Genomic DNA, 14,271 nt, shown 5'->3' on the forward strand with positions numbered 1-14,271 from the left:
AATACTTCACTAATTCTGGCCATTTTTCTTCAATGTCAGATTTACACTTAAAAACTGATCACAATTATTACTTAATGCAGAAAAGTAATATCCACTTACAGTACACAGCAATATCTTGTATAAATGTGCAGCAAATGAATCAGGGAATCAATGCATATATATGTAGACAGAAACTATAATGGGTTTTAAATACAATGCCACAATTGGGGCAGCAACAACTGCAAACTTGCTTGAATCCTTCAAATACTCCTTCACTTTCTCGGCCAGTGGAAAAGAATAGTCAAGTTCAATAGCGACTGTAGCCATTCATGATAACATGTGGAACAACTACAATTGTGGGATTACAGATTCCCAGAGAAAGAATTGTACATAATCTCATAATCTTATGTGGAACAATGCAGATATATAAACCAAGTCAACATTGCAATTTCAAGGGTTTCATAGTATAAATTCTCCACCAGCTGATATAACTACCGACTAAAGACACTTGACTCACTACTCAACGCACATACCAGAAAACAAACCCGTCTTGTGGTAATGATATTAAAAGCTCTTGGTCGCTTTGCCTTCAGTATAAGATGAGAAATGCTACCAAAAATAAAAAAAACTTTGATATCCAATGCACCACATAAAAATTCAATGCGCCATGGCAGATTCAAACTTCATTGTGGACTCTGCAAGTTGTTACTTCTCTCCCCTTATAAACAACAAATATTTTCAGCGGGCAGCGATGAGTCGCTGTAGAAAATACAAAGTTGGCCTATGCAGGTCACGAACCAACTCTAGAAAGATTGCTTCAGGCCTGGAACCAACTGTCTTCTCAAATTAAAGCCACAGGACTGAAACAAAGTTTCTGAAAATGAACAGGCAAGAACTCCTCGACTTCAATCACCAAAATCATTTAACCAATTCAACTTGGCATCTCTAAAAGAGTCTGCTACAGCAAAGATAATATGGACTTGTGGAAAATACAACTCATTGTTCGATGCATTCGACCTTCCAACAGTAATTTATCAGCCACCAAAGTATGCACTCGGCCTTTATTGATGGAACCCTAAACCCGTGATTTGTCTCAAGATGGATTTTGTTCTCAAGCTGACACCACGAATCTCCAACTTCGGCCTCTCTGATGCGTATTTCTCCTTGGACAAATTCAGGAAAATACGTGGAGCAGAGACACTGGAAACCCACGTTATTGGAAGAGAAGTGCGACTTCCTATTTTAGTGATCGATCTCTGTAATAGAAATGATCCGGTCTCCTTTGGGTACTATAAATCGACAGGGAATGTAATGTATCTGCTGCTACAACCTCGACAGTGCGCAATCTAATTGCCAGGCAAACAATTTTCAGCCATATGAGTTTCGGGAACTGTTTTAGCAGATTTTATACTATTCCTGCTCTTTGCTGGTCACGAGACGTCGTCCAGATCCATGTCATTCGCTATCAAATTTCTCACAGATTGTCCCAAAGCATACCAGGAATTGAAGGCTGAGCACGATGCTCTGTTACAGAGAAAAGGGAATCGAAGAAACGGAAATCTCCCTTGGGATGACTACCAGTCGATGAAATTCACCCAATGTATCATAAATGAAACACTTCGTCTCGGCAACTTTGCTCCAGGGGCTTTCAGAGAAGCGAAAGAAGACATTAAAACCAAAGGAGGCTTTGTGATTCCAAGAGGATGGACGGTGTATGTGTTTCTGGCGGGAACTGTTACCAATGGGCAGCGTAATAGTAGGAAATACCAAGCGTTTATCAAACAGTTCTGACACCAAAACGTTCTTCTGGGCGTTCATCAAACGGTTCTGATGCCAATGGGCAGCGTAACAGTAGGAAATGCCAAGCGTTTTTCATTAAATCATTCAATCGATTCCTTCACGTGAATTGTTTCATCGATTCAGGACAGACAGAATCCTGACAAATTCTGCGTCTAGATCAACCTATTAATTCAGAGCACAGGGAATAGGCAACCAACAAACAAGAATCCTACAGAAATCATTACAACTAACTGTCCTGGATTGGACCGTTGCGAAGTTTTCAGCATTACAAAAAATCCTGGACCACCAGCGATAATTTGGCTTGTACCTCGACTCTGCCAAAATATTGGAGAAGTAACAATCCTCGATTCGTCTGCTGTGAATTTTGGAACGTTAAAGACAATCCTGGACCACCAGCGATAATTTGGCTCGTACCCCGTGACTTCCAAATTATTGGACTTGCTTAACCACTTCTTGCAAGTATACACAAAGCAGAAAGTCTGTGAAGACCAGAGATATCGCTGCAGCTACCAGATATCAGAATTACCGCGACCCAAATGTATTACATTTCCTTTTTTTTAAGAAAATATCGTTTCATATTCCCGACGATAAAGCCCCAATATCAAACCTGTGTAAGACGAACGCACTTAGCCATATGCCCATTTCATGCAATTCAACCAGCTTCAAATGCCTTTCCTCAACATGTGCAAACAAAGTCGATATGAATCGATACTCATTTACAAGCAGAGCTTACAATCTTTTAATACAAGTATCGCTCCCCTGCAACTCTGCCTCTGAGTCTCGATTTCCCTATGGGAAATCTCTCTTCTCCCACGTGGCAATTGGCATTGTCCCCCTGCACTGGGAATTGGAATGCGAAGCTATGCGCTAGGAATCTTCTGGCTGGAATTTCACCTACATACTATAACTGGGAATTTCACACTGCTTGTCACTGCAACTACTTCTGCAACTGTCTCCCAGGTACTCACTGCAACTAGCAATGCAGTTGTCATCTGAATGACTGACTGCACCTGCTGACACTGTGATCCTCGTACTACTGATTCTGTTGGGCTCCCATAGCAAGGATATTGATCCATGTAAGAAATCTGCAACAATTGGATCTAAGTTACTGCTCTTCCATGGATCCTGCCCATCCGACACTCTAGAGTTTCATATACTCCTCCTAGATCTGATGCCCAACCATCTCCTTTCAATCCTTATCTTGGAATGGGACCCTTCTTCTTTGCAACTTGTACTAGACAACTCGCACTTCATCCGACACTTGTCTCCAACAACTGGAATTCGAATTGTTGTCCAGATCTGCAATCTGACGAACTCGTATGACCTTCTTTGGCAATCTTGTACGACCATCTCTGCAAAGTTGCAAAAAATGCGAAACTCAAATATCTAGAGAATACAAATACAAATTTATTCTTTCTCCTGCGGCCCTGCTTCTGCTACTCCCACTCCCTTTTGGAATGCATTGTCCTGCCTGTTGGTTCTGCCTCTACAACTGGAAAATTTGGATTTTTGAAGCTAGAAACCCTCTGAAAGAAAACTCCCTCTATGTGTGCACTTTCTCTTCCACCCGACACGGATTTTGCTATAGCAAACTACTGCAAAACACTCTGAGAGAAAACCCCTTGTGTGTGTGCACTTTCTCTTCCACCTAACACAGATTCTGCTCTAGCAAACTGCTACAAAACCCTCTGAGAGAAAACTCCCTTTGTGTGTGCACTTTCTCTTCCATCCGACATGGATTTTGCTCTAGAAAATTGCTACAAAACCCTCTGTGCGTAGACAAGAAATCTGCTTAGCGAAAATCTGAGTTGCTACTCCCTTTGCCTGCTGGAATCACTTTTCTGGACAAATTGAATTTTCCTGCAACTACAACTTGAAAATCAAACCCTTGCCCAGGAATTCACACTGCCTAGCTAGGCATTGCGTAGCCTCTGAAAATTTTGGTTGTTTCTCCCTCTAAACAACAAAATTTTCTTCTTCCGCCTTTAAGCTTTCCCGTCTAATCAATCACGCTTTGATACCATGTCAAAATTTCAAGTCTGAAATGCTATTGCAGCAACTGGAAATTATTCTTCTAATTTTAATTAATTTAACAATTTATTTACTATGGCAAATATCGAATAAATCACACTGCAACCTTCACAAATAAGACTGCGGAAAATAATAGCACTAGAAATTGAGAAATATGCTAGCACACACACATCAAAATGAACACATTGATTTTTGGACAAATGTCCCCGGGAAAACCCAACTTGGGAAAACTGGTGCAGCAGTTGAGGGTTTTTATTATCATGTAGCAGTGAAATTATCTGAGTACAATCTAGATGTCGAATACTAGCTCTCCTGCAGAGAGAATACTGGCAAAAATAATCTTTTAGGTAAATTACCCTCACTCTGAGCAATCCCGACACTTGACCGCCACTAAAAAGCTAGCCATCCAACTAGGCCTACATAGGCTTTGCTTCACACTGAAGTTGCCTATCAAACGTGTTTCTTGAATCGACTGCCAATCTAGCTGTCCTGCCTGCTGCTAACTGGGAAAACGGTTATCCGACCCTCTTGAACCTCTGCCTGGCCTCTAGAACTGAAAACGTCTTTCTTCCTCAGCAAATCGATCTGCCCTCTGAAGCCTCTGCATTGCCTCTATGTAGCTTCCTAGAGAAATTTCAGCCTCTCTTTTGTTGAAGAAAGTGTAACTAGGTTCAGTCTTCATAATGACATGATCTTTGTAATCATTGTAATAAATGATGTAATAAATCATTATTGTAAATCTTGCCTCATGGGTTTCATGAGCAAGAAGTGTAATTAGGTCAAAGACTTCTTCTTGATGTATTTAGGTTTTTATTTAATTATCAAAGAGTCATGTCATGTATTGAAGAGCTCTTTGAGAGCCTATGTGCAATGTATTCTAGCCTACAAGATGTGTAGCAGCCCTCCAAAGACCAAGCGTAATCCTCCAAGAAATCTTAATGTCAGCTCCAAAATCAATTAAATGCATAATTTAAAGTCACATTGGCTTGAGAAAAAGGTCACATCGGTTCATGGATTCACGTCGGCTTATTATATGTGCACAAACTACTATAAATACCCACGAAGGGTTAGCGCAAATCACACAAGAAATCTCGCAAGTTGTCTCTGAAATTTCGGATGATGGAGCAGAAGATCCACATTTTGGTGGACTAGATCTATGGTACAACTACCTCCTCGGATGGGTATAAGGAGCAGCAAAGACCGGGCTAATCTACTCTCGTCTTTCTTGTGGTTTAAAGGTGAAATTCTCGAATGGATAGATTAGAGAAGATTGTGGATATGAACACTATGTCAGCATGCGTTCTGGGACAGACACACTTCTTGTAATGACAATCTCGAAAATATATGATCTCGCATGGCTGTTCTAACTCATAGAACTTGGTGGCATTCCTATAGCAACCTAAACGTAATAAACAGAAGTGACTTGGACTACAAGAGGTAGATCTACATACTCGGCATATTATCTCAGCATAAATATACAAGGGTATCTTACCTCCTCGCATATCCTCATCAGATCGCAGTGTATTGTTATACTTGATTACATTATCGAAGATACAATTTTGACAACAGTAATCTCACAGTCGCGACATTAATAAAAGGATAAGGATTTAGATCACTATCTTGAAGGATGTATTTATAGACTTACTGTGTTGGCATAAAAAGGATTACGGAATTAACATATTCTCTTGACATATGATCAGTAAGGTATGGTGATGATCCGAGTGCTCAATGAAGCATGGTAAAACAATCATCATAAGGACTATCATAATGGAGCCCTAAATGAAAGCATAAAATGAAGAACACAGTGAAGATCTCAATAGATCTCAGTGATGTGTGAAAGATGCAGCAGTAAGGACTTCATAGGTGCAACAATCATGAAGATCTCAGCAGTGATGGTGCAGAGGATTGATGTCTTGATCTTGGAGAGGCAAATTGTATTAAGAGTCATGGTCTTTGTATTTATCAATGGAGTCTCTATAAGAAGAATTTTGCGTGGGTTTTCCTCTCCAAGATGGAGAGGTTTTGGCCTTGGCAGAAAGCCAAATATTTGTGTTCTTTTCTCTTTTGGTTTTGGTAGCAGTTTGATGAAGTGAAAACACACAATAATAATGAATGAAAGATCAATTTAATATAAATTGTTTAAATACTTCACAAATTGTTATTATGTTATAGAAGAATCATTGTAATTCCTAACTGCCCTAGATTTTTCAACATCTTTGCAATGCACTTACCTGATCTGGAAATCTTCCTCTGACTCATTGTCCCTGCCCCTCACTATCTCTGCTTCCTTCTGAAGCTCGAACTCTTCCAACAACTGTTGGCTCTTTGGAAAAGTCGAACTCTCCAAGGAAATCGATCTCACAAGTGTATTCTCCACCTACCCATTGACTTCTTCTTATAATCCTTTGTTGGACCTCCAACGACCAAGGTTAATACTTAATCAAGGTTCTAGATTAGTTCCCCGTCAATCTGTGTGAGTTTCTAGATGATTCACCCTCTATCTCAATTAATTATGATAAATTAACTAGATTTCCTAAGTCTAGACTTAGGAAATATTAGAAAATAGGCTAATAATCTAATTGAGACACTTCTAGGTGGAATTTTGAGAAACGATTTTTGAGTTATGGAGAACTTGTGTTTTAGCCTCTCTATAATGTTTCGAGACTAGAACACCTTGATGCTACAGAAACTAACATTTTCCATCCTCAAGGAAATTACAGATGCTTATCCAATCCTCCATCTACCATTCTCTCTCCATGGCCTCCACTTAGACCTATGGTAGTTGGTCCTAGTCAAGTGCATGACACATGAAGAAGAGAATACAAACGTGATGTCCATCATCACTCCCTCTCAACTAGAGAGTATATCCCCACTTCCTTTTGATTAGGGAATAGGTCCTTGCTCCTATTTAAGTAGACTCATTTTTTCCCTCTCAAATATAGAGGAGATCCATGACTTCCTTCCAATTTGGGAAGTCATCACCACAAGCTTTATAGCTTGTCTTCATAAATGTATTAGCTATTAGTTCTTCATGGAGATAGTTGCATGGCTCCCTCTTTCCTTTGTATCTCCTTATATCAAGCTTTCTTCCTTCCTGTGTAACATGGAACCATCTTCTCCCTTAAATCTTGTCACAGGGTTCAGGTCATCAGTCTTTCATATCACTTTCCTTTAGTCATCATCAATGAAGGCATTATTTTGAGCTTTTTCAAACTTCAAGCTAGTCATAGCTCCCGCTTAAACATGAAAGTGATATTTGTTGATGAACATTCAGGTATCTTCTTTCATTGCTACCCTTCAATCCCAAGGTGATGATATGAACACCTTGACTTCTTTAATTGCCAAAACCATATATTCAATTCATATGTTCATTGAATTGAGTTCAACACCCACAGTTGAACTTGCCTCAAATGTCATTATGCATTCCTGCAATATCCTTCGAGGTAGCAAAAACAATATGTTAACCACATAAAAAATATCAAAGTATTAAATATCAAACTTACCTTGTCAAGATGGCCCTTCTCATCAAAGCATCAACTTACTTGAGTTTTTTGAGATCAACATCCTTTCATATAATCCATCTCCACATTATTCTATGCATTCATTTTAATCAGACTTCCCATGGATCGAGCTTGATTACCAAGCTACAATATCTTCCTTGGAGTTGTCATTGTTAACTCCTTTTCCTTATTTTGAAGACTATACTTGATGTTGGTCGGCATTGCCATATACCATGCAATTTTGTGAACAGAGTCTTGATCACCATCTATTCCAGAGCATGTCAAATTTCTTCTTTCGAGCATCATGTAGCCAAAAGGAAGACTTACAAGCACATTCATAACTAACTCTTCCTTCATGATTCTTGTAGATATTAACCATGCTCTAGGGAAGAATATGCATACCTTTGCTTTCATATGATCATCTAGCCATCCCTTGAACAAGCTTGCTTCTTATACCTGTCAAAGGTAGGTTTCCTTTTCCAAGAAGAGAAAGACTTTCATTATGTCTTTCATACTTGACCATTTGGATTCCTTCATCTTTCAAGAGTATTGTTTCCACTATATGCAATATATACCAGTCATAATGCTGCTTCCAAGAATCTTCCAAAATGATGATTCTTATAGGATCTTGATGATCTCCTTTTGTAGAATGACTACCTCTAAAAATGCTTGGATGAAATATAATATGCAATATGTTCCAAACTTCTCATTCTCTTTAAACCAGATGATCTTTCCCAAAGCAAGTTAGGCCAGTAGATTCTAATCATTCTACTATCATGTGCTTCTATCTATGATGCCATGCTTTTTACAAAATCAAGATTCTTTTAGAGTAATAATGCATGTTACTCTACTTTCTATTTAATAAAAGAAAGACAAAAATTCATAAAGAACCTGATAGAGATGAGACTTCCTTCAATAATAGAGATCCTTGGGATCTTCTCCTTTCGGCTTCTTCTCAGGTTCTCCCCTTTCCTCAACTATGTGAGCTTCACTTCTTTCCTTCCTTTTGTTGTTCACTTTAATGTTTGGACAATCCCTTTTATAGTGTCCATACTCATTGCATCCAAAGCATTAAATTTTGGATATGTTTGCCTTCTTCTTGGACTTCCCAAACTTTCCTTTCCTCAACTTCTTGGTTCTTGCAATGAAAGCTTGAGACCTTTCATTTGATTCAGTATCATTCTTTGCCTTGATCCTAGATTCTTCCAAGATACATTAAGCCTACAATTCATTAAAAGGTGTAGAATCTTTCTTTGAGTAGATGTTAGATGCAAAACTACTCCAATCAGGTGGCAAAGCATTTTGTACACAGAGTCATTTTAGAGTCAGAAATAGTCTCCCCAAGCCCTTGCAACTAGTCTCTTATTTGTGAGATCTTCATCAGATAGGTGGTCATGTCTTCATCCTTCGATTTCCTTATTCTATATAGTTGATTTCTCAAGGAAATCTTTTGACCTTGTGTACTTATGGAGTACAACTTTACCAACTTGTCATACATAGTCTTTGATGTCTTCAAATTAGCAACAAAGGGAACAAGATGATATCTGATGGATTCAACAATGATCCTTTGTGCCCTTGCTTCTCCCTTCTTGTACTTTGCTAGCTCTTGAGTCTTCTCATTGCTAGGTTAGGCTACTTCTCCAAGGACATACTCCATGACTTCATTCTCTGTGAGTGCTAAGTCAATCATCTTCTTCCATGCTAGGAAGTTTGCTTCTTTCCTTGCAAAATGTAGCCATGTTAACGATATACCACTTACTTTGCAACCAAGAGTCCTCCTTCTTGATGATGTCTCCAACTATCTTGAAGTTTTCAAGACCACCTCCAAGGAGACTTCAAATATGCCTATATAGATGTCTTCTAGAATGCCTTAAACAACTTCAAAGGGTGATTGATGATATCAAGATCCCTTGATGCTTCCTCTTCTTCAAGATGATGTACTAGAGAATCTTCAACAAATACTTGTTCTTCCTTCCTTTAATGAGACCTTGATGATGAGGTCTTCTTCAAGAAAATTTTATGTGGTAATCCTTCTTCTAGATCAATAGGTCTTCTTCTTCTTTCCTTGTGTCCTTCTGCAAATGATTCCCCTTGACAAGCAAAACCCTTCTTTGTGTCCTTCTAGCTGCCTTCTCTTGTTCACCTTAGCTTTGATTCCATGTTGGAGAATGCAGAAGGGAAACTACTAATTCAATTTCTCCTTATTCCTAAAAAATTGCTTGTGAACTTTATTTATCTTCTTTTGTTTCTTTATTAGATATTTTCATCAAACAATTGTCAAAAGAAAAATGGTAAAGGCAAGGGACACATAAATTAGGCTCCAACCAAGGGAAAAACCCGTCCAAGGGGAAAACCTAGAAAATCTCTTCTCTTCTTATAAAATCTACTTCAAATGAGACAAACAAGACCCAAACCCGAGACCAAGTCCTCCTCCAAGCACCAAGTTAGCCCATCTAAGTAGATCTGATCAACAAGGCTTAATCCTGTTTCAACCAGCGGCCAACTTCAACCCTACAACTTTGGCCCTTTAGCTGCTGCAAAAACCTTAATTCTGGCACAAGATAGTTCTTCAAGAGTTCCTTCTCTGAGCAAGATAATCTCTCCAAGGTCAACTAGATCAACTTGGAGTATTTGACCTTTTTGCAACTTGAATCTGCAATTTCAGCCTGTAGAAGCTGCAACAAAAAGCCTAACCTTTGCTCGTGTGAGAGAATAAGGAAAAAAATAGTTCTTACTTCCTCTTGCTTCCTTGATCTTTGCTATGTCTTTCTTGCTCCTCCCAACTTCAGATCAGACTTTCTTCTTGAGAGATCGAACTTGAGTGAGTGAATGTGTCAAATGAGGTCAAAGCTGCTTCTATTTATAGGCTTTCCATGGAGTCAAATTCCCTTCTTTCTGGCGACTTGTAGCTACCAGGGCCGACTTGTACTTCGGATGTTTTCGAGACTTTCTAGACTCAAAATCAATTCTTTTACAATGTACATCTTGCCCACATGGGTCTTACAATCATAACATTGACTCTCTTGACTCATGACAATAATTCTTATGACCTAACAAACCCTAGAAGCTTAAAGAACATGCTTTTACCTAGAAGACCATCAATGAGAAACTTGAAACCTAAGTTACCGGATCCGGCATCGAGAGGGTGAAGAATGGCGGTTCCGCGGATTTGAACCGGATCTGAATCCGGATCCGCCAAAATACAGCGAAAATACGTATGTGTGCAGATTTTGTTATTTAAGAAACGTTTCATTGACGGAGGAAACAGATCCCGAGCCAAATTTGTCAAGTTGTTGGAACCGCCCAAACGGGTGATTGTTTGTCGCTTTAAGTTTACCTTTTGGGCTGACTGTTTGTCGCTTTAGGTTTACGTTTTTTTGGTTTTAGGTTTTACTTTTAGTTTTATAAACGTGGTCCCTCCCCTTTGTCCGCACTCACACTGAATATCCCACCCAGCAATTGTTGAATATTGAACTGGGCCTTGCTCCATACAGCAACAGTGAGCACAGCGACATAGCCGTCGCTGGTCGAGACAATGTCGTTGAGGAAGTCGCCGTCAGTCAGCTGTTGCCACCAGCCAGGAACGCTGCCGTCAGTCAGCCGTTGTCGCCACGCTGCCATCAGTCAGTCGTTGCCCCAACCAGGAACGCTTCGCCACCGCCTCGTTGCTGCCCGTTGCTGCTCAGCTGACAAGTTAAAATTTTATTTTTTCAAATGTCATATAAAATACACAACAAATGGTCCGGTTTTTAATTTTTTTTTTTGTTTTATTTGGAAGGTCGATTGTATGTTTTTTTGTTTTTTTTAAAGGCCCGCAAATGCCAAATGGTGGATTGTATAGTCGCAAATGCCAAATGGTCGATTTTAATTTTTTTGTTTTTGTTTTTAAAGGCAAATGCCAAATAGTCGATTTTTTTATTTTGTTTTTAAAGGCCTGCAAAATTCAAATGCCAAATGGTATTATTGTTTATATAACAGCGAATGACATTCTATAGACTATATATATAACAGTTAACTATTTAGTATTATTTAGTCAATTTAAATTTTATAGTTATGAAATATTCAGAATTCTATTATATAGTCAATTTATAACTATTAGTAATTTACTAATTACATCAAATGCCAAATAGTATTATAATTATTATATTATATAACAACAAATGGTAGATTTATAACAATAGTATATTAGCATTCTCTTTATTTAATATTAATATATATTATAATATATATTTTATTGTTCCCTCTTATATAATATAAAGTTATAATATATATTATATATCTTTAATAATGATTTTTTATAAAGTTATATTTCATATTATGATATTTGTCATCTCTAGCATGTATATCATATAGATATATGTTATATAATCAATAATTATAAAATGTCCATCGTCTACTATAATAGCTCTAAAGTGTTTTTTAAAATTGAAAAAAAAAATATATATATATATATATATATATTGTACGTGACGTATCCTTGCCATATCTGGATCTTGCATTTTCAAAAAACTGGCAGATCCGTATCCGTATCCGAATCTTGGTAACATAGCTTGAAACCCATGCTCTAAAACAATAATTTTTCTTTCTTCTTTTGCTTGTTACATAAGATATACATATTGACATGAGTACAATGACAATTATGAAGACCGAAATTAGTTACATTTGCCAACTCAAATGAGGAAGGTCTCCTCTATTTATAGAGTGAGATCTGTTCCCTTTACAATAAAATATCATTATTTGATTTAATTCCTTAGATCTATAGCTTAAGAAATAAATGGTACATGGTTAATCCTCAGCATGGTGAAGTGTCTTCAGGTAAAAGAGATTTCAACGTCATTCCCTTTCTAGTGCAACGATCGCAAGAAAGCTCCATAAAAGGGGTGGCACCATCATAACAGCCATAAATTAGGTCAAATAATGGTCAAACACCTCCAATTAGGGCACTCTATGAAGCATGGAAGATTCTTTTACAAGTCAAACTTTGGGTCATAAAGCCCCCATCTAGCCAAGTGACGTCAAATATAATGCAAGCAATCTTCATTCCAATTCACTTGGTCATCAAGATATCTTGCCTAAGCAGCATCCAGATCATCCCAAGCACACTAAGAGAGTGACACATTATCCATATAGCCCAATCAACCCACTGAAAGCTGCAATAAAACCCCCATAGCTGCCATCTATACAAGTTGGCACTGGAAGTAAGAAAAATCAGCTCATAAACTGACAAATAGGAGAATGTTCTAGGATCTTCTACATGGCATGTGTAGGAGAGGGTCAAGTGTCCACGAGGAGCCCCAAAACTGCCTCGGGAGGATGTGACCAATGCCTTGGAAAAGGAAGTACCTTGAACAATGTGAGATACATTGGGAAACATGAAAGTGCTCTAAAATCAGAATGCAATCAGATTTACAAGGAGGATTACTTCATGCCACCAATCTGCTCCACTCATCAGAAAACAAGTGATAAATGCAAATTTTTTAACTATTGGTGCCCTGCTAAAAATAGGAGTAACAGGGCCCAACAAAATTCAAAACAGAAGATGCCCCGAAAGTTTTGGGGTACATACTACCATCACCACCAAATGGAAATGCTTAACACTATAGATTTCAATTCTGTTTCATATTCTGGATTTGGATTTTTGGGCATGCTCTTGAATGTAGCAAAGTGAATTCCGAAGATGCAGTCAGATACTAGATAAAAATATAAACACTCGAAAATTTGATTTTCTTTTTTAATCTTGCTCCGTCGAGTTAGATTATTTAGTTTGACCAAAAACATGGATTTAAAAATCCAGAAAAAGGGAATATCTGTAAAATATAATGCTGTCTTATCCGGTGGCAATGGATATGTCAAGGTGTTAGATATACTGATTTATCACTTCGCTTGAGAGACTATCCACATAATAAGTATTACTCGTAATATAAATACTTGTGAGTCTTGTTTGCTAAAATTATGCTAGCTAATCTATTTTATTTTCACTAAATTTTGATTCGGTTCATCACAGTTCCCATTGTTCAAGTAAAATTTGGCTTGAGTTTATGTTGTGGATTTTGATGAGGTAATAGAAGACATGCTGTGAGTGCCATTTCAAATTCATAGTGTAGTTTTTTTGTGACAGCAGATTGCATTTTTATTCTTTACAACAATGTCCTTGGCAATGTTGTCATGTCTGAGCTGAGTTGTGGTCTTTTGTGTCTCTAGTCAGTGTCCGTTAGATGTTCAAAATAAGCTAGAATGCAAATATATTGTATGTAGCATGATGTTCAAAATAAGCTTGAATCCAAATATATTGTATGTAGCATTTATTTTTTTTGAATTATTCTCGTGTTAAAACGTGAAGTTACTATTGTTACAAAGAAGCCTTGAAGGTTGACAGTAGCATAAACTCAAAGAAGGCATTTGCGAACAAACTCATTTGACATTTTTTGTGATTTCTTTTGATGTAGCTCTACGTCAAATGTGGGATGAAGTCTTTGTGAGTGAGAGAGTACCTGTTGATATTCAGGAAGCGTTGAATAGATTGCGCTCAAAATATTGTCGCTAATTAGACATGGTGTGGTTTGACTTCGAAGGGGAGAGGAATGATGGACATGAGGGGTGAATCTAGCATGAAATTATGATGCACTTGTAAACACTAGTGCAATTTTTTATTTTTCTCATTTAAGAGCTTTTGAACTTTGCAATGTAACATTATTTACACTTTATTTGAATCAGTTGCAGATAGCCTTGCTTACAGTTTTTGTTTAATGTTTATCAGGCGTTTTTGGTAAAATGTAATTTATTCTTGTGAGGGAGATGCCCTATAAAAAGTTTTTAACATTTGAAATTTGGAATTAAGGATATATGTGATTTTTTTCAAGACATTTTGCCAAGATGTATATAGCAGTTGTAATTTTAACACAATTTGAATCCTTGTCCAGGATGCTTATGCCTCTAAAGTTGCGATTATTGTAAAAGTAAA

The 14,271-nt window shown here is 37.7% G+C and overlaps 1 protein-coding gene across 6 annotated transcripts in view; it reads left to right on the forward strand.

The window, feature by feature from the left end:
* Positions 1–14,271, forward strand: part of TPR5 (Tetratricopeptide repeat (TPR)-like superfamily protein) — a 365,268-nt gene extending 350,997 nt beyond the window's left edge. For all 6 annotated transcript variants that reach the window (XM_089427733.1, XM_089427727.1, XM_089427716.1 and 3 more), the window contains exon 13: positions 13,757–14,271. In XM_089427733.1, coding sequence (XP_089283859.1) covers positions 13,757–13,778 — 22 coding nt within the window. In that variant the 3' untranslated portion in view covers positions 13,779–14,271. The remainder of the gene's footprint in view (positions 1–13,756) is intronic.

The sequence above is a fragment of the Pinus tabuliformis genome, chromosome 6 (assembly GCF_031772625.1).
Source record: "Pinus tabuliformis cultivar Carrire ecotype Pingquan chromosome 6, CPIR1, whole genome shotgun sequence".
In the NCBI taxonomy this organism is placed as follows: Eukaryota; Viridiplantae; Streptophyta; class Pinopsida; order Pinales; family Pinaceae; genus Pinus; species Pinus tabuliformis.